Source organism: Pelobates fuscus, chromosome 8, assembly GCF_036172605.1.
Source record: "Pelobates fuscus isolate aPelFus1 chromosome 8, aPelFus1.pri, whole genome shotgun sequence".
NCBI lineage: Eukaryota > Metazoa > Chordata > Amphibia > Anura > Pelobatidae > Pelobates > Pelobates fuscus.
The window spans coordinates 38,656,573-38,678,087 of record NC_086324.1 but is presented as its reverse complement, the minus strand read 5'-3'; the positions used below and the strand labels follow the sequence as shown (position 1 = coordinate 38,678,087).

The 21,515-nt window shown below is 36.2% G+C and overlaps 2 protein-coding genes across 2 annotated transcripts in view; one reads left to right on the top strand and one right to left on the bottom strand.

The window, feature by feature from the left end:
• The window catches only part of LOC134571444 (bile salt export pump-like), a 59,361-nt gene that overhangs the window by 15,747 nt on the left and 22,099 nt on the right, over positions 1–21,515 (top strand). The window contains exons 10-15 of the mRNA XM_063429697.1: positions 971–1,095; positions 2,547–2,721; positions 3,202–3,315; positions 4,389–4,499; positions 5,879–6,004; positions 6,484–6,687. Coding sequence (XP_063285767.1) covers positions 971–1,095; positions 2,547–2,721; positions 3,202–3,315; positions 4,389–4,499; positions 5,879–6,004; positions 6,484–6,687 — 855 coding nt within the window. The remainder of the gene's footprint in view (positions 1–970; positions 1,096–2,546; positions 2,722–3,201; positions 3,316–4,388; positions 4,500–5,878; positions 6,005–6,483; positions 6,688–21,515) is intronic.
• LOC134571445 (GATA zinc finger domain-containing protein 14-like) lies at positions 11,208–19,003 on the bottom strand. Its single transcript, XM_063429698.1, has 5 exons — positions 18,867–19,003; positions 15,758–16,042; positions 13,907–14,545; positions 12,658–13,197; positions 11,208–11,782 (listed from the first exon to the last, which is right to left on the bottom strand). The coding sequence occupies exons 1-5, from the start codon at positions 18,925–18,927 to the stop codon at positions 11,235–11,237; spliced, it is 2,073 nt and encodes a 690-aa protein (XP_063285768.1). The 5' UTR covers positions 18,928–19,003; the 3' UTR covers positions 11,208–11,234.

The following is a 21,515-nucleotide window of genomic DNA, read 5'->3' as shown; positions in this document are numbered from 1 at the left end:
ATAGACAGGTATGTATAGATAGATAGATAGATAGATAGATAGATAGATATAAATCTATTCTTCATGTTAAAGGTTTATATTTATATTGTTAATTTTTAAATTAAATTCAAACATATTTGTGCTACTCACACATTTTAGCACTTCAAAATTCAGCAAAATGTTTTCAGGTGGGTTATACATTATATTTACTTGTTATAAAATATGTGTAACAATAATCTTGGCACATTCGTCAAAGTCAGGTTACTGTAAAATCATTTATTGATGCTGTAATGGAACTCTTACTCTTACATGAAACGTAATCAAGCATTCTGTGAGTGGCAATGAAACACCGGGGGTGGAAATGTACCATGCAGAGCTCAGTCGACAGGTCCAGTAGTTGTCACCATATTCAATTCCCTTTTTGTACTGTATTGGTCTAATATATGCTGAATCTCATCTGACATTTAACCACCAATGAGCTTCTCTGAAATATAAACCTATCCTATAAGAGCCAACTGCACACTTATTAGATTAAATAAAAAGATAAACTCTATTTGGACTCACAATTAAAAAAAAAAAATACTTTAACCAAATACTTTTAAGACATACTTTAACCAAAGGAATATATCTTAAACACAAAGAACATTTATTGTATTTATCAATATAATACATGCAAAAGTAAAGTAATAATAGTGTACAAAATCAATGCAAGAAAAAAATAGAAACAATATTACGGAAAGCTACTGCACATTGTGGTTAACCTCTTAGTGTTTGCATGCAGTATGAGAGTGTAACCATATAAACTACATGTCTATATATTTATTTTTATAGTGTCTTTATATTTTTTGAAAAAGAATGTTTTTTTTTTTTTAAATTAGCCATAATAAGGATTAATCATGTGATTAATGTGCTGTCATGCTTCATGGTATATAGAGGGAAGCTTAGCTCACACTGTCATGTAATTTATCAATTATCATACTTCTGTTTTTAGGCTGTTGCAAAGTTAACTGGCAGAGAGCTACAGGCCTATGCCAAAGCTGGGGCAGTAGCTGATGAGGTGCTCTCGGGAATCAGAACCGTAGCAGCGTTTGGAGGGGAATTAAAAGAAGTTGACAGGTATGAAATATTCTTGGATAAAACAAATTTGAATACAGGTTATTTGCAGTTTTATGTTATTTTACTAAGGTGTCCCAATTCAATCAAACGGTACTGTAACCCTGTATGTTATAAATATACATGTAGTACAGGATATACCAACATATAACTGAAATGCTTCATGCATACACAAGCATAAATCTAATTTTTACACTGAATTTCTGTGCATTGAATTATTTTTAAGGAGAACGTGTGACTTGTTTTGATAAAAATCGTAATTTTAGTATTTAAAAGAACATGGCAAAAAACATAAAAACAATCAACTGAAGAGCTTCATGTGTGAAGAGCGTGTCCACATTTTTACATCTTGTAAAATTCCAATTTCAATAGAAATCATCAGGTTTATAAATTAAGCTTCTTATACCTCCCAGCTATAATACACCTCCCCAGCTATAAATCAGACATCCGGACCTGTTACTTTCTTTTAGTATAGCTCAATGGAACTAAACTCCAATGGCAGACAATGTTCCAGAACACCTGCCTGCGTCCCTGTAATACAGGTGACCGAGAAGCCTGTGATTGGACAGCCACAGAATAAAGGAGAGGAACATGCTGTAGCTGCAGATACTAGATCTGCAGCTATTGCACACAAAGATTTCATATACTTCCAAAGAAAACATGCAAAACAGCTTAAGTACATATTTTCTTTGGAGGTACATCTACTAAATAAAAGGAACACTAAAGTGTTTGAAATTCAAAACTGTATTCTTAGCACTATAGTATCCCTATGCCCCCCTCCCTCATGTCCCTTCCGGTACACAATTTATCTGTACATAAACAAAAATAATCAAGGTGGTCTTCCTATAAGCTTTAGGATTTTCCTTAAGTCCATTAATTAAAGTACTCCTTGCTTCTTTAACAAAATTGAAGTGACACTGGAGGCACTCACCTCTTTAGAAATATTGGATTTGACAGAGCTGTATGTGCACATCTACCCATATGATAAACATGATAATATACAAAACAAAGACAGACATATAAGAGATTAATAGACAGACAGACTTCAAACAATGCATGCAACCTTGTTGATGTTAATACGTTTTAGCTTGTTTTCCTAATAACTTGAATATAGCTTTTCTGGCAAATGGTATACCTTATAGGTTTTAGCTAGCTTTGCACTTATAAATATTATTCACTTTCTTACATAGGCCTTGATTTAATATTGTTGGATACGCTATTCCAAAGGATTTAATATTTTGGATAAACGTTTAAAAATAATATAACATTAGAATAAATATCTAAATTAGGAAATATGTATTAGTTCATATTTTTTCATATATTGTTTATAAGCTAATTTTTTTTTAAAGTTTATCTAAAAATATAAAATTATTCGAAAAGTTAACTCAACAATATTAAATCGAGGCCATATTTTGGCTTAACATTAACATTAATTATTTTTTATCTTTAAACAGATATGACAAAAATCTTGTATACGCCCAGCGTTGGGGAATAAGAAAAGGTGTAATAATGGGATTTTTTACTGGGTACATGTGGTTTATTATTTTTCTTTGTTACGCATTGGCCTTTTGGTATGGCTCAAAACTAGTTCTCGAAGAAGAAGAATATAGTCCTGGAAACCTTTTACAGGTAACTGATTATGTTTAATATCCAACACAACCAAACCTTTCCAGCTATCACGACAAATTTTCGTTTTTGTTAATTAAAAATTACCTCTTAAATCAAATTCATAACCACTACTTTTATCTAACTTTACAAACATACTCCAACATAAATTTTAAATAATAACATGCTCAGATGTATTGCATACTTTTTGCTGATTTTCCTTTTTGACACTGCATTAGAAATTCCTGTTAGATATTGATCTCGTTCCAAGCTTACTTTACAAACCAATTCTTCATTTTTAATATGGCAGCTTAATGAACCTAACCTATAAAATCCGACACAAATAATTAATTTTCACTTAGCAGCCAATTAATTTAGTAATTGAAGGTAACAAATTAAGTGCCTTGTTCAAGGTTGCATCCAAGTGGCCAACATTTTTTTATGTACAACATGACCTTTGCAATTACAAAAGTGGAATGCCGTTCTATTTATTTTTTGTTGTAGGTGTTTTTCGGTGTGTTGATCGGAGCCTTAAATCTTGGCCAGGCATCTCCCTGCTTGCAGGCATTTGCTTCTGGAAGGGGGGCCGCCACCCATATTTACGAGACAATTGACAATGTAAGCTCTTTTCCATAGTAAAATAATTACCAACTGTAGAAATTGTGTGCAAAAATAATCTATGAGATCAATTGGGTCAATAGTCATTTATAACGACAAATGATGGTTAAAAAAACAACCTATTTTGGCCAAAGTTTGCAAATATTTTCTCAAATTGTCACAACTTTCTCTTTAGTAAATTGGCCATTTTACTGAATATAATTGCATGAGAGTATCTGTTTCTATTATGGCAGTTCATACATGATCAAACATAAAATGCCACGAATATTTCTTGAACTTTATTCTCTGAATTTAGAATAAGGGACACCTTAATGTGTGTGCTGGTGACTGTAGAACAGGAAGTAAGAAAATATTGTAACTTACATCTAAACATGTACGAGAATTCTATATCAATTAATTTATCTAGAAATGCAACTTATTCCCTAAAATCATAATTCACAGTGAATTCACAGTGAATTTCAAATTAAGGGCCAGAGAAGCCAAACTGAAAGCACAGGTGACTTCAAAAATATTCCCAGTTTAGCTATTTTGACCTTACATTTTAAATTCACTTTGAAGTCTTACTGTAGTGAATAATCCTGCATAATTTTGCAGGTTTTCAAGTACAGCTTGGGAATGCCCTGGCAGGCACACTCGCAGAGTAATTTCTTACACCATTTAAGAATGGTTTGACAATTTACCTAGGTCCTTCTGGTCGCCTGCAGCCACAATGCCTGCTTTCGGATTCTCTTGCAAAGATAATTCAGTTATCTCCCCTGGGGTTAGCAGGGCTATTTATGGGTGCTGTTATTGGTGGGGAATGTCAGCGGAACACTATCAGCCAATGGCTGTGGCCATGTAGCTCAGAGGAGACATGCAACTTCTCATGTAGGAGAAACCAGATGCAACACTGGCGCACAGAGGACTCAGGTAAGTTGTCAGTAGTTTGCCAATGGTTGGACAAATTACTCTGGCAAGGCACCGATGCACTTCTGTCACTATAACCAGTACAGTGGCTTGCAGTGGTTATGGTGCTTAGAGTGTTCCTTTAACTGATAATAAAACCCTTCTTTTACACTTTTCTTTTTTTACAGGAACCAAAAATTGACTGCTTGTCAGAAGATGGGTATAAACTGGACAAAGTAAAAGGAGAAATTGAATTTCATAATGTTAACTTCTATTACCCTTCCAGACCTGAAGTACAGGTAAATACGAAAAATGTACAAATCAATACTATAAAGTGTTAAAAGTAAAGGAGCTATAAATAGTCAAACAGATTATTGTATTCATTTTTTTGTAAACATTTGTTTTGAATAATTGGCAAAATCTGCTTCTTGAACAATTTAAAATGTGAATATTCACCACAATATTTCCTTAGCACTCAAGATGAGAAAATGAAGTGATAGCCTTATTTTTGTAAATATATGAGGTAACATGGGGTCAGACTTTTGGAGAACTTGAAGAACCCAAACTTAGTATCCAGATGCCTCTCGTTCACTTTTAGGGAGCTGGTCTTCAAAACAGCGAATTTAAAACACATTAAACATAATTACTTCTTACTTAAAAATACAAAATACAATTTTTTTATCAGAAATAATTGTATGTATGTTAAAATACAGTTAATAGTCGTGTTCCATATCAGGGGTGGGCGACTTTCACCACTCCAGATGTTGTGGGCTACATCTACCATAACGCTCTTACAGACATTATGCTGGAATAGCATCAGGGAAATGTAGTCCAGAATACCTGGCCAAAGGTTGCCTTACTCTGCTCTACATCTTCAAACAGATAATGAGTAAAAGTCTAAATGGGATCCCAGAGGACAAATTGGCCCAGCATATCCCAGCAAACCTGACACATGCACAGTTTATGTTATCATATCTTGCAGGAGTTATAGATTTAGACACTGGGAAATTAAGACGATATAATGTTGCTATACACTGGTGTATATTCACAATACGTTTCATCTAAACATACCAGAATGAGCCAATGTTAAAGTACCTTCCTCTGCATGAAAATGAATAGAAACAATCTAGAAATTAACATTCAAATATAAAAATAGCCCAAATACCTGAAATAGTTATTTTATTTAAAACATTTAAATGTTCACACTTGGCAAGTGCTACAGAAGTAATGCAATAATATAATGAGGCGTACTTGTCAGATAAGCAGCATATTTATGTAATATATGCAATTTTATTTTCTTCTTTCGACTGAACATTCTAGAAATCGTTTATCTCTATAAGGAAAGTTAGACCGAAATAAGTTTGATGACTCTGGTGGACCCTAGATTTTTCACTATACACCCAGTTTTTTCTTTTGTGTTCCCCTCCATTCTTGTTTGATGTCTTCTCTCTCCTGCCTTTTTTTCTTCTCCACTGAGCATTTTTTTGTCCCATCCTCCTTAATTCACTCTCCTCATCCATTCTTTTCCTTTTCCTTATCTTCATCTAATATTTGTCCTACCTGTCTGGTCATTCTGATACAAACATCAGCAAAATATATAATGTAGTTAATTGATTGCCCATGCCAACGGGCATACCACCTCTTATCATATTAATTGCACTGCTTTTCCCTTTCAAAGATTTTACACAAGCTAAACATGATCGTAAAATCTGGGGAAACAACAGCTTTTGTTGGGCCAAGTGGAGCAGGAAAAAGTACTACAATTCAACTCATTCAACGTTTCTATGATCCTGAAGAAGGAATGGTGAGTTTGCACCTATTTATTTGAAATGTTTTTAAAATTCTGAGGCACAGTGTCCATCGTAGCATTAGTAACCATAAGGTGATCTTATGCAGCTGCCTATGGCCCACGGATTCGACCATGGTTTCGGAATTAATAATTTGCTTGTCCAAATTCAGCATCCCAAGTTGAAGAATGAAGGGGGCGATGGGGATCAAACCTGCTTAGAATCTTAATCATTTTCTGAATGTATATTGTTAGAGCTTCTTCATGATGGCATATGGAGCTGATGACATTACCTTATTTGCAAATTGTCCAAGTGATGGTGTGGATGTTTCAATAGCTAACATAAGATAAACAGTTCATGTACATGTGGAAAATAAAATATTTATTTGATGAAAACACTAAAATAACAATATAAGATAGCTTCAGTATTCCAGTGTCTCCAGCGTCCATATGCACCATTTGGAGGAAAGTGACCTTTTATTGTATTTTATTGACAGGTGACATTAGATGGCCATGATGTACGGTCTCTTAATATTCAGTGGCTGCGTTCCTTGATTGGCATTGTTGAGCAAGAGCCAGTTTTGTTTGCTACTACCATCGCGGAGAACATTCGCTTTGGTAAGGAATCTGCCACAATGGAAGAGATTATCAATGCTGCAAAAGAAGCAAATGCCTACAACTTCATCATGGACTTACCGCAGGTAATCATTTTTTTTTGTAACTGTGCCAGTAATTTTCTTTCCCCTACACACAGCCAAGAGAAAACATCAAGATCCAATTGCTGGTTTATTGCAGAACATAAACTTGTGCCTTCCAAGGGAGAGTCAATACAGATTTTGAATAAGGTCCCTCCTTACTGGAATGTATTTTTGCATGCAACATTCTTGCATTTAACCAATCACTGTTAAAATCAAACATGTTTACAAGTAACGTTAATCCAATACTATACTCCTACTCATACTCTTAAAATATGTTTTGAGGCAATATCTTACAGCATCAATGCTTTAACATTGTCCTCAATGACTCAATTACTCAAATTACCTACTAAGCCCTCAGTGTATACTTTTCTAACGACCTACTTCACACCCCTACTTTTACCCTTTGTGTCACTTTACCCGACTCCCTCTAGCATGTAAGCTCATTGATTAGGGCTCTTAACCCCTCTGTTCCTGTACATCCACTTGTTTGGTTACTATTACATGTCTGTTAGTCCACCCATGCTATAGCACTATGGAATTTGATGGCGCTAAATAAATAATAAAATAATAATAATAACACTTGAGTTACGTCATTCTCATCATGCTTGCATGTTCAGTGACACAGATATTAGAACTAACGCACATAGAAAAGCACATTTAAGCAAATCCCCAAAATCCAGTTTTTAACCCTTTCTCCTCTGCTAGATTGCATGTTGTCTACAATCTTTTCACAACCATCATTGGCATGACTGTATAAGTGCTAACATTAATATATAAATCATATAATGCATCTTTTTACTCCAGTGTGTTTGCAAAACATAGCAAGTTTGCAATGTAAAATTGGGGAACAGTGAGATTGATTCATACTTTGCGGGCCCTACAACCACAGGTTTACTGTGTCAAAAACAAAAATCGAAACGTCTGTTCTAGAATTGGAAGTTATAGCAAATATAGAGAAAGCACTCACTTGATTATTCTGGCGCTATAGCTATGGACTCCTGCCCAAGAGACCCAGCATGAATTTCAAAATGAATTTGGTATGGGTTTAGTGATGTATTTTATTGAACTAACATTTTGGAACGGTAGTATCTTTGTCAAGCCTGGGTTACAACTATTGCATACACTCCTTAAGGAACATGGCAGTGTAAACTCGCATTGACAGTGACTGAATCATTGTATATACTAATGCTCTGATCCCTTCACTGCACAGTGTTGGTATGCCTTGCAATAAAAATAATATAATAAATATAATATAATATAATGAATCATTCATTTTCCTCATTAGTATACTGCTATTTAAAGAGCTGAGCTTTGGGTGCTAATCATTCCCAAAGGTTTGTCAAAGAGATTGAAATTGTTTGATAAAACAAGGGGCAACAGTCGTTGCTACAACTATAATCTGCATAATTATGGTATTTGGAGGATGCCTTTGATGGGAAATTACCTTCCAAATTTAACCAGCATCTAAATTGTAGCAATGTTGAAACAAATATTCCAAAGTATTTCATGGTAGTAAATAAGTAAAACATTTCTCCCCTATTGTAAAAATTAGGAAAAACATTCACAAACATTTCTACAATAATAATAATTGTTCTTCGTGACTGATTTGGTGTCAGGCACTTTTCTTAACAACTTTATCGGTTAAGACCTCCACGTTAGTATTCTTTGAGCACAGTCTGGATCTGGACATATTTATCAACTTTGCTGTGTTATAGCGATGATCATACTGTTGACTGTTGATCAGTCTGTTGAATTTTACTTGCAACCATTTACAAAAACACTATTTAAAATGGTTGTTTACTTTGGTGTTATTGATGATAATTTTATGAGGATTTCACTCCTCCTGAATTACATGGCTTTTGATGCATTTTATCATTTTTTGTTTTTTTATAAATTTTTTGTTTTTTTTACAGTATAGGTCTAGGAGTTTGGGAATCTATAGCAGTGAAAAATAAATTCACTGTTAAACCAATTTTTGTAATTGAAAATGTAGATGCTGGTCTGTTGTGGGTCTAATTCAACGGAGCCTTTTATGCATTTTCAATATTAGCTATTTCTGTATGTTTATATAACTCACAGTGTTAATCTTAGCCTATTGTGTATGCTGTTAGTAAGAATTTAATTCCTAGAACAACTTATGGAACAAATAGCCACTGTTTATTTGGCATCACAGTTTGAACAATTCAGAAAACCACGGGATCAGATACAGATTTAGATCATAGATTTATTTAATATTCACAACTTTCTAATTCGGATCGCAGAGGATGTTAAGGTTAATTAAAGGCTTTGAAGTGTATATTGCATGAGTTTGCATGAGTTTTTGCCAGTTCATACTCTTGTACTATAAGAGAAAAACTTACTGAAAACAGGTAATTTTTTAAATGCTTTTATTGGTAACATAAATACTATAGTGTAGGCACATCCCATTAATATATAAATCTAATGGTAATAACACAGTATGCATTACAAAACTACGACAGTATTTTATCAGCCTGAGGTTCATTTGTGAGTACCAATTTTTCCAAAAATCTTTCTATGCCCCAATTGCCTGAGTAGGAGACTACTAGCCATTTCCCTTAACAATTGTCTACTGACTATCTGCAGTTAATAACTGCTCATTTACTTCATTGGGTTGTTTTTTCCTTGCCTTAACTAATACCTAATTCTTTGTCGGTAGCACAAGCTGCTCTGTTGTCAATGTGGGGACTGCCTTTTCTCCTGATAGATTTTGCCTTCTTTTCTTTGCACTTTCTCTCTTTTTCTCACTTATTTCTGGACCTCTTTGTTTCTTGTCTTTTGCTATCTCTTCCCTTTTATTCTCTTGTGATCTTTGACTCTTTTCCTCCCATTTTTCTTCTGCTATCTTGAGACCTTTGTTTTCTTTTGATCTTTGACTCTTTTCCTCCCATTTTTCTTCTGCTATCTTGAGACCTTTGTTTTCTTTTGATCTTTGACTCTTTTCCTCCCATTTTTCTTCTGCTATCTTGAGACCTTTGTTTTCTTTTGATCTTTGACTCTTTTCCTCCCATTTTTCTTGTCCATTTTGCCTATTTTTCTCTGCCTTCCCATGACCCCTTCCAAATTGTACTTCTTCACTCTTTTCCTCCGATGATTCTTCTGCGCTTTTTGCATGTTTTGCATTTCTCGTTTCTTCTGCTCTGCTAATCTCCCTTTTCTCAATTGATATCTGATTCTTTTTCTCTTTTATTTCATGCCCTCTTTTATTTTCTTCTGCTATCTTCAGACCCTTGTTTTCTTTTGATCTTTGTCTCTTGTTTTGGCCTGGATTTTTACTCTCATCATCTAGTGCTGTTCTTACTTTCTTGTTTTCCTGCCCGTCTTCTTCTCCTGGCTGTAGACCACTCTTCTCTGCTGACTTTTTTCTACCCTCTAAATGATGACTATTCTTTTGTCCTGGATTTTTACCTTCAACGTCTCGTGCTGGTCTTACTTTCTTGTTTTCCTGGCCTTCTCTTTCTCCTGGCTGCCGACCTTCTCTTTCTCCATTCTTTGTTTTGCCTTCTGAATGATGTCTATGCTTTTTTCCTGGGTTTGTACCATTACTGACTTCTGTTTTATTTTCTTTCTCCTCTTGAATGCTTTCTTTGTGATGATGTGCGTTTTGATTTCTTTTATGTGAGCGTGACTTGTTATTATGTTGCCCTAAATCTTCATTATGTTTGTTGTGTAGACCTGTAAAGCAAGTCAATAAAATATTAGTGTCTATATCAAGATTATATTGTAACATTCACTCACTAACTTTGCACACATGCCAAAAGTAACTCTCCAGCTAACAACTGTTTAGCCTGATGATGTGTCTACAAATATTAGTGAAATACACACTTTTTGTCATAACTTGTGATTGTGTGAAATTATAAGACTGGGCATTGAAATTTACATTTTAATTAGCATTTAGGTAATTAGTTATCAGAGTCAAGAGAAAAAAAAGAAACATTTTTAAATATGGATTTTGGTGCAATGTGCAAAGTTAGAAACAATCCAAAAATGATTTAATCCCATGCTGAAACTTATAGCAACACCCTATAGTACTGTCACAATGTTGTTACAGGAACACTCCAATCACCATAATCACTAAAGCCTACTGTACTGGTTACTTTTGCTTCAAGTGTCCTGGCGCTCTTCCACTGTAAGTCAGTGTAGACTTGGTTGCCATGTTTAATATAGATCCCTCTGAAAAATGTATTCCTAGAACTACTAAAGTGTGCAAACATCATTATCTACTTAGTTATAGATACACAGTGGGAGGAAATACGTGCACGGCTTGTGTATGTACCTTTATATGTGAAAGCTGTGCTGTAACTTTCTTTTTTTTAAATTAGAGTATATTTTCAGCTTTGTCTTCAGTTATATCAGATATATTGTTCAGTCACGCCTATTTCACTAAGAAATGTGGAAAGAAAATTAGTTTATAGATCTACATGTAGACTATCAGAAAATATTGTTTATTTTCCGACCTCTGTCTACTGCTTCTTCTTCTCAATTTTTCAATTTCTAGTCTATGAGCGTAAATGTTACAGGTTTTGTTTATTTTATTTACCTTCTTTGTTTCCTTCTCCATCAACATGGTTGTTTAGATCTCTTGGGTGTCTGCCGTTATTTTTATGGTTACTGTTTGCTTCAGGGTGCTGTCCATTCTTTTTTCCTTTCCCTGGTTTACTTCCTGGATTGGCATCTCGCTTCCCTCGTTTATTGTGATGTTTATTATTTGCTGGTTCCTGTCCTTCTCTTTCTCCTGGCTGCTGACCTTCCCTTTCTCCAGTCTTTTTTCTACCCTCTGAATGATGACTATTCTTTTGTCCTGGATTTTTACCCTCAACATCTCGTGCTGGTCTTACTTTCTTGTTTTCCTGGCCTTCTCTTTCTCCTGGCTGTCGACCTTCCCTTTCTCCATTCTTTGTTTTGCCTTCTGAATGATGTCTATGCTTTTTTCCTGGGTTTGGACCATTACTGACTTCTGTTTTATTTTCTTTCTCCTCTTGAATGCTTTCTTTGTGATGATGTGCGTTTTGATTTCTTTTATGTGAGCGTGACTTGTTATTATGTTGCCCTAAATCTTCATTATGTTTGTTGCGTAGACCTGTAAAGCAAGTCATTAAAATATTAGTGTCTATATCAAGATTATATTGTAACATTCACTCACTAACTTTGCACACATGCCAAAAGTAACTCTCCAGCTAACAACTGTTTAGCCTGATGATGTGTCTACAAATATTAGCGAAATACTAAAGAGGATCACACTTTTTGCCATAACTTGTGATTTTGTGAAATTATAAGACTGTGCATTGAAATTTACATTTTAATTGGCATTTAGGTAATTAGTTATCAGAGTCAAGAGAAAAAAAAGAAAAAAAATTAAATGTGGATTTTGGTGCAATGTGCAAAGTTAGAAACAATCCAAAAATGATTTAATCCCATGCTGAAACTTATAGCAACACCCTATAGTACTGTCACAATGTTGTTACAGGAACACTCCAATCACCATAATCACTAAAGCCTACTGTACTGGTTACGGTTCCTTCAAGTGTCCTGGCGCTCTTCCACTGTAAGTCAGTGTAGACTTGGTTGCCATGTTTAATATAGATCCCTCTGAAAAATGTATTCCTAGAACTACTAAAGTGTGCAAACACCATTATCTACTTAGTTATAGATACACAGTGGGAGGAAATACGTGCACGGCTTGTGTATGAACCTTTATATGTGAAAGCTGTGCTGTAACTTTCTTTTTTTAAATTAGAGTATATTTTCAGCTTTGTCTTCAGTTATATCAGATATATTATTCAGTCACGCCTATTTCACTATGAAATGTGGAAAGAAAATTAGTTTATAGATCTACATGTAAACTATCAGAAAATATTGTTTCTTTTCCGACCTCTGTCTACTGCTTCTTCTTCTCAATTTTTCCATTTCTAGTCTATGAGCGTAAATGTTACAGGTTTTGTTTATTTTATTTACCTTCTTTGTTTCCTTCTCCATCAACATGGTTGTTTAGATCTCTTGGGTGTCTGCCGTTATTTTTATGGTTACTGTTTGCTTCAGGCTGCTGTCCATTCTTTTTTCCTTTCCCTGGTTCACTTCCTGGATTGGCATCTCGCTTCCCTCGTTTATTGTGATGTTTATTATTTGCTGGTTCCTGTCCTTCTCTTTCTCCTGGCTGCTGACCTTCCCTTTCTCCAGTCTTTTTTCTACCCTCTGAATGATGACTATTCTTTTGTCCTGGATTTTTACCCTCAACATCTCGTGCTGGTCTTACTTTCTTGTTTTCCTGGCCTTCTCTTTCTCCTGGCTGTCGACCTTCCCTTTCTCCATTCTTTGTTTTGTCTTCTGAATGATGTCTATGCTTTTTTCCTGGGTTTGTACCATTACTGACTTCTGTTTTATTTTCTTTCTCCTCTTGAATGCTTTCTTTGTGATGATGTGCGTTTTGATTTCTTTTATGTGAGCGTGACTTGTTATTATGTTGCCCTAAATCTTCATTATGTTTGTTGCGTAGACCTGTAAAGCAAGTCAATAAAATAGTAGTGTCTATATCAAGATTATATTGTAACATTCACTCACTAACTTTGCACACATGCCAAAAGTAACTCTCCAGCTAACAAATTAAACTTTTAGCCTGATGATGTGTCTACAAATATTGGTGGACTACTGAAGAGGATCACACTTTTTGTCATAACTTGTGAGTGTGTTAATATTACAAGACTGGGTGTTGAAATGGACACAAATTGTGCCATGTAGGTAACTAGTTTATTAGAATTCTAAATATAGATTTTGGTGCAATATGCAGAGTTAGAAACAATCCCTAAGTATATTTCATGCCATAGTGAAACTTATAGTAACACCCTCTAGTATTGCCACTATGTCATTAAAGGAAAACTCCAATCATCTTAATCACTAAAGCCAACTGTACTGGTTATGGTTGCCACGATTTTCCCGGTGCTTTCTCATTGTAAGTCAGTGTAGACTTGGTTGCCATGTTTAACATAGTTCCATCTGCAAAATGTATTCCTATTACTACTAAAGTGGGTGCAAACACCATTATCTTCTTAGTTATAGATACACAATGGCATGAAAAATGTACACGTCATTTGGTATATTGTAAACTATCAGAAAATAGTGGTTTTTTCCAACCTCTATCTACTGTCATTCTTATCAATTTCCTATTTCTGTTCTATGAGAGTAAACATTAAAGGTTTCTTTTATTTACCTTTGTTGTTTCCTTCTCCATCAACATGGTTACTTAGATCTCTTGGGTGTCTGCCATTATTTTTATGGTTACTTTTTGCTCCAGGATGCAGTCCATTCTTTACTCCATTCCCTGGTTTATGTCCCGGATTAGGTGGTTTGTTATTGGCATTTCGTCTTCCTCTTTTAGGTGCCTTCTTACCCTGGCAGGATTGTCTTTGTCTTTTTTCCTCCACATTTCTATCGTCTTCTTCCAGTTGTTGTTCTTCACTTTCAAACGACTTTTTACTTTCTGAAGATTCTTGCTCCTCCTGTTCATCCGATTCCACTGATTCCATTTCTGCAGACCCTTGTTCTTCACTCTCTTCTGAGCTTTGTCTTCCTCGATGTGATTTCTTAACATCTCGCATCATCCTTGCTTTGTGTGAGGGTTGCTTATTCCCTTCTTGTCCCTCATTATGGTTTGTATGACCTTCTTTATGGCTATTTTCATGTACATCTCTTCCCTTCCTTATGTTGCCTTTTTTATTCAAACTGTTATGTGCTCCTGTTTCATTTCTTTCATTTTGATGTGTGTAGTTTTTAGCAACCCATTGATGACTCTTTAGGAGACTCTTTGGGTCTTGATGTGTATGTTCTCCATTCTTTTGCAAGTGCATAGCTACAAAGGCAAAGTTTTCCATCTTAGTAAATAATATATTATCATAATGTAAACATCTTAGTAAATAACACTATAAATACCTAGTCAAAGGAGACCATAGATTATATTACTGTTGCCGTTTTAAATAAGCACCTTGCACTTTTTCAAGTTAGATTGTTGGCTAAAGCAATCATTGAAATGCTATCTAGTTTGCAAATGAAATTTGTGTGCCAACTGCCAAGTCCATTGTGCAGATGACAATTATTCAAATAACATCTATGAAAAGAACAAGTCACATCAGTATTGCAGAAGTAAAAAATACTTATATCCATGTTATATTTGTTGAGCTACATATACAGCCCTATTTTCACAAGTGGATTATTGGTTAGCATTACAGTTTTCACACAAAATATATTCAACAATCTAAAAGATACTACAAGCTTACCTTATCATGCAACAGAACATACAATAATTTCTTATTAGATGGGTGAAAACTACTGAAGGATATAATGCCAAAAAGAAAGTCAGACAATGAGTAACAGAGTATTGAAATGTCAGTCCCTAAAACCGAAATTGCTCTACAATTGATTCTTTGTGATAGAATTAATTAGACATAGTAAGATATATTTGAAAAATGCATTTAAATCCCTTGAAGACAAACAGACAGTCAGACAGACACATAGACAGACAGACAAAGAGACAGGTAGATAAATAGACAGACAGACAGACAGGCAAATTGACTGATAGATAGATAGATAGACAGACAGACAGACAAATTGACAGATAGATAGATAGATAGATAGATAGATAGATAGATAGATAGATAGATAGATTTGCTCTTTTGAACACATTTCTGGTACAGTCCAAGAAGTTTTGATACTAAGGTACTGCTTTAACATCTGTGAGAGTTAATTACATACAGTGTTTTCTATCACTACGGACCAACATTTGATGACTCTGTGTTGTCTGTCTATGTTGTGATAGCGTGTGTCAAAATAATTTATACAACTCCATGCTTCTTGACCAGTGTGTACACTTTCCGGCATGCTAAGTGAAGTGTTTTTTTGTAGGGTAGGGAGTCTATGTTGAACTCTTGGGAAATTAAATGAGCATATAGCTGTATATTTATATTAAATATATAACAATTGTTAGTTATACATTGAAGATAAGAGGAAACGAAAGTGTGATCATTTTCTGTTTGGCTTCTATGAGATCCATGTTAATGTTACTTACCACTGTGATCCTTGAGACATCTTAATCCACAGGAGGTATTTCTACAGATAGACCCTGCTTCACAGTCCTCTTCATTAGTACATGCTGGTAATGGACATACATGTGACTTGTTACATGTATGGAATTCTCCTTTGTTGGTGTGTAAGTGATTTTTGTGAGTGTTGTTGAAATTAGTGTTATCCATAAAGCAATGTATGCATGTATGATTTTTATGTATATTGTTGAAATCAGAATTATTCTCAGAGGAATGTAAGCATGTGCGATGCTTCTCCGTTGCTTTCGTTCCTGCAACAAAGCACATAGAAGCATACATGCAAATTAAAACCACAAAATAGTTTCAAGGTACAAGGCAGATAATACTTAGAGTAGAGATGTCCCGAATAGTTCCCTGGCGAATAGTTCCTGGCGAACTTAGCTTGTTCACGTTCGCCACGGATGGCGAATATATGCGATGTTCGGTCCGCCCCCTATTTGTCATCATTGAGTAAACTTTGACCCTGTACCTCACAGTCAGCATACACATTCCAGCCATTCAGCAGCAGACCCTCCCTCCCAGACCCTCCCACTTCCTACACAACAACCATTTTAGATTAATTCGAAAGCTGCATTCTTTTTTTTTTTTTTATTCTTTTTTTTTTTTTAGACAGAAGTGTGTTATATTTGAGCATGCTAGGCTGAACGTGCGTATATCATGGCTAGTTGCACTGAGGGTATGAGTATATAGCAGTACATTGTTGTGAAAGATGGCTGTCATGTTTAGGGTGTAGCTTGCACGTTATCAACTGTGTATTTATATCAGCAGCTCCACCACTAGTTATAAATCAAGTGTGAGTTTCCCCATGAGATGAGACTAGTGAATAACATAATACATGAATGGTTAAGGTAAAGGCATGTAAGGAACTACGACAATAAACTCTTTAGGAGGTGAAATAATGACATGTTTAAACGCTTGCTACTTTATGATTAGTTAATATGCAGAGAGCAGTTCATGTGATCAAAGCCATGGTGTTGCATTGCAGAGCTCAGCAGTGTGGCATTTTTTTGGTGTGTCTGCCTCTGACAACAGTTTGCGGTGTTTGCAGTGCGTTAAACGGGGAGTTTGGTCTGTCACTGTGAAGCGGGCGTAACCCTTACACTACCTGATCGATACAACATCATACCTGATGTTTTAAAGCCCGTTATTCCAAACAATTTAGGAATGTGAGGTCATTTATGCCCTTTATGGATTAAAACCAGACTCTGCATCAACTATGTAATTTTCCATGGGAATTTTGCCATGGATCCCCCTCCGGCATGCCACAGTCCAGGTGTTAGTCCCCTTGAAACAACTTTTCCATCACTATTGTGGCCAGAAAGAGTCCCTGTGGGTTTTAAAATTCGCCTGCCCATTGAAGTCTATGGCGGTTCGCCCGGTTCGCCCGGTTCGCCCGGTTCGCCCGGTTCGCCCGTTCGCGAACATTTGCGGAAATTCGCGTTCGTCATTCGCGAACGGAAAATGTTATGTTCGCTCTAGAGTTTAGAGTTGCTTAGAGTTGTTACATCAGTGTTACAGAGGTGATGATTTCTTTACTGTATATAATGACAGGGGTAAGTCACTGATGTTGGCATTTCTAAGTCACCATTTATGAGGGACAAAGGTTGTAGATCCTGATTGCATAGGTTTTGCACAGGGCACTGGTGCCTCCTTTTGCCAGGAACAAGCTAACTATTGAGTCAGTGGTATTAAAGAGTAAAAAACACTGGGAAGTAAAGATGAAACATAGGTTTGGTGTAAATATGGCACAAACGAACTGTGGGATTAACCCTCTTACTTCTGAACATTTTGAGATCAAAGAACATATTAACATGACAGTTATTTGACTCAAGGGATGCATAGCTGACATATAAACATATCGTAACACAATAATGTTTTTCATAGCTAATTACAAATATGCACATTTACACAATTTTTACCTTTCACTTATTTGTTTTTATGAAACAAAATGTGGGTAATGAACAGCTTTAGATAGTATACAGTGCCCTGTACAATGCAATATTTCACACGATTTGAAGTATAAGTATAAAAACAAAAATATATTTTTTTCTCACATACAGTAGATGTGGCAAAAATAAACAAAACATATCAAATGCCTCATATTTGTAATGACCATACAAAAAATACAGTTAAATCATATATTTCTAAATTAAAGGTATTTAAAACTGCTATAGCTATTGTAAGCAATCTCTGGACTGATAATTTAATACTATGAATGAAATGACTGAGTCCATTCATTCCTCTTCCTGCCCTGTCTGTAGAAATAATATGACCCATTGAAGCTTTCTCTACCGTCAGGGTGAGCACATATTTTCAGCAAATATACAGGAATTATATCAGTGACTAGTGGCTTCTGGCAAATACATTTGTTCCTCAACAGGCTGGTAATAATTTTTAGATTATAAATAAATGTGAGTGAGGCTTTATGTACTAGATTTCATACTGCAAAATACATGCAAAGAAACATGTTTATACTAGATTTGAGTATTAAATGGGTTGAAGAAGGGCAGCAGAGGAGCATTGACAATTTGAAACACCACCTGTCTGTATTTATAAGATTTTGCAAAAATAAGAAATCTAAATTCTGGCTTTCAATATGTTTGGCAATAGAAGATAATCCACTAGTTTAAGATATGCTATGTACACAAAGTTTGGTTTAACCCCTTAAGGACACATGACATGTGTGACATGTCATGATTCCTTTTTATTCCAGAAGTTTGGTCTTTAAGGGGTTAAAGAAAAACAATAACCAAAATGCATTTAGTGACAGAAATTAGACGATAAATTTCACACAAAAAATTTAAAGCCATGATAGCAACAATAAAAAAATATAAAAACTTTTTGTCCAGCTCAGCTATTATGGTAAAAAAAAATTTAAGCTACCAATCCCATTCTCAGTTTATTCACTGCTGGATGAATAGCCCTTTTTGCATATAAGTTTAGAACACTATACAATATTCCATTCAAAAATTGCACACATAAAGATAATAGCTGCTATTTAATAAACCTCTATAGAAAATACATTTACAACGGTATTACATCTAAATGGATAAGATATTTTTTGCCTATACTTACCTTCCTGTATTGGCCATGCTGCTGCCAGTCCCAGCAGCAGAGAAATTAAGAGAAGTCTCATGGTTCCACCAGTCTCCTCCTTAGGTTGAAGTTCTTAAGTGCTAGAAACCAAAGCTACACAGCTATGCACCTGTACTGATTTCTTGTCTTTTTATACCTGTCCAGAGCTATTAATCAATTGGATGATTTGAGGAACACCAGACCCATGATTAAAGGATTATTGTAGATTACAAAACCTGTAATTAGTGACACTATTGACGGGGAACAAACACACCACTTTTGCTTTTAAATAATTGGTTATGTGTGTCATTCAATATTCTTTTTAGATGTTCTATTTCATTGTTTTTTGTTCTAAGGCAACACTCAATTTTATGTCTTTGGATTAACATATAGATATCCTTCTAGGAAAAACAAAATGTACCTGTTATTTTATTTGGTGCAGGATATAAAATATTGTATTTATAACCTTTGCAATATCTTATATAATATTAATAATAATAATAATCTAATAATACTTTTAAGAAAACTTTTAGAGTACATTCACAAGAAATTAAACAAAATGATTAAATTAAATACGTTCATACTAAGCTTATTGTTTTGTCTGACTCTATAATGGGAAATAAAAAGTTTCTATAAATTAATAATCTTAATAATCTAAGCCATTTCTAAAAAAAACATGTATTTACCAAAATGTATGCATAAATATTTTTGTTTATAAATACTGAAAAGTTAATACAGCATAAGATAGTTTTAATTTATATTCTTGTTGTACTTTCCCGACGTTAGAGTGTGCTCTGCCACCCTACAAAATAAGAGCTTTAACGCTGCTAGGGTGGCATAATACTAACCCTTGGCATCGATCGTGATCAGGGGACCTGCTTGACAACCCAGGCAGTCCCCCTGCAGCCAGTCTAGACGATCTGAGTTATGGGACATATGGTCATGGGATCATGGGACACATGACTCGGATTAGCTTGATTGACAGTATTGCCTGCAGGGTGATCCTCAATATAGAATTAATAAAGTAATATATTTACATATAAAACCATCTACTATACACTTATTTATATATCATTTCATTCTAATTGTAGTTATACATAACTTATATGTAATTATATTATTTTTATTAATTATATATAGGGGGCCTACTTGACAACCCAGGCAGACATTCCAGAGAATTTAATTTGCAAGCCCTGTATTAGACCCTGTAACTTTCCAAAACCTCATTAAACCTATACATTGGGGGGAGCCATTGGCGGATCCAGGGGGGGGGGCAACGGGGCAATTGCCCCCCCCGAGATTCTCCCCTGCCGGCTAATGCAGGGCTGACATTGCCCAAGTGCCAGCCCTGCAATGTGCCTGCAGACCGGGAGGGAGATCAGTGATCTCCCTCCCCGGTCCGCAGGCACATTACTGACAGCCGACCGGCAGGGGAGGGAGAGAGGACCCGGGAGCTGTTACCAGCAGCTCCTCCGGGTCCGCCTCTCGCGAGATTTGGAGCGTTGCCGCGGTTACCACGGCAACGCTCCAAATCTCGCGAGAGTGAACTCTAGCCCTGGAGCGCGGGCTAGAGTTCACTGGAACCACTGGACCACCAGGGATTCCCCACTTGGACCACCAGGGATCCAGAAATGTCCCCCCTCCTCCTCAATAAAGGTAAGAAGGGAGGGGGGACATAATATATTTTATTAAATACATTTTTTTTTTTTTTTTTATTAAAAAGCCTCCCTTCCCTCCTCCCCTCCCCCATACACACTGCCCCCATACACACACTGACCCCATACACACTGCCCCACATACACTGCCCCCATACACACTGCCCAACATACACTGCCCCCATACACACACTGACCCCATACACACACTGACCCTATACACACACTACACACACTGACCCCATACACACACTGACTCCATACACACACTGACCCCATACACACACTGACCCCATACACACACTGACCCCATACACACACTGACCCCATACACACACTACACACACTGACCCCATACACACACTGACCCCATGCACACACTGACCCCATACACACACTGACCCCATACACACACTGACCCCATACACACACTGACCCCATACACACACTGACCCCATACACACACTGACCCCATACACACACTGACCCCATACACACACTACACACATTGACCCCATACACACACTGACCCCATACACACACTGACCCCATACACACACTGACCCCATACACACACTGACCCCACACACACTGCCCCCATACACACAAACACTGCCCCCATACACACAAACACTGCCCCCATACACACAAACACTGCCCCCATACACACAAACACTGCCCCCATACACACACTGCCCCCATACACACACTGCCCCCATACACACACTGCCCCCATATACACACTGTCCCCATATACACACTGTCCCCATATACACACTGTCCCCATATACACACTGTCCCCATACACACACTGCCCCACACACACACTGCCCCATACACACACTTCCCCCTTACACACACTGACCCCATAACACTGCCCCACATACAAACACTACACACACTGACCCCATACATACACTGCCCCCACAAACACTGCCTCCATACACACACTGCCCCACAAACACTGTCCCCATACAACACTGTCCCACAAACA

Bases quoted from the DNA above. Each gene is read 5' to 3' on its own strand.
- LOC134571445 (XM_063429698.1), bottom strand. From the start codon at position 18,927: ATGAGACTTCTCTTAATTTCTCTGCTGCTGGGACTGGCAGCAGCATGG. The intron at 13,198-13,906 runs GTAAATAAAAGA...CTTGCTTTACAG, and splicing joins TGGAGAAGGAAACAACAAAG to GTCTACGCAACAAACATAAT. The intron at 11,783-12,657 runs GTAAATAAAATA...CTTGCTTTACAG, and splicing joins TGGAGAAGGAAACAAAGAAG to GTCTACGCAACAAACATAAT.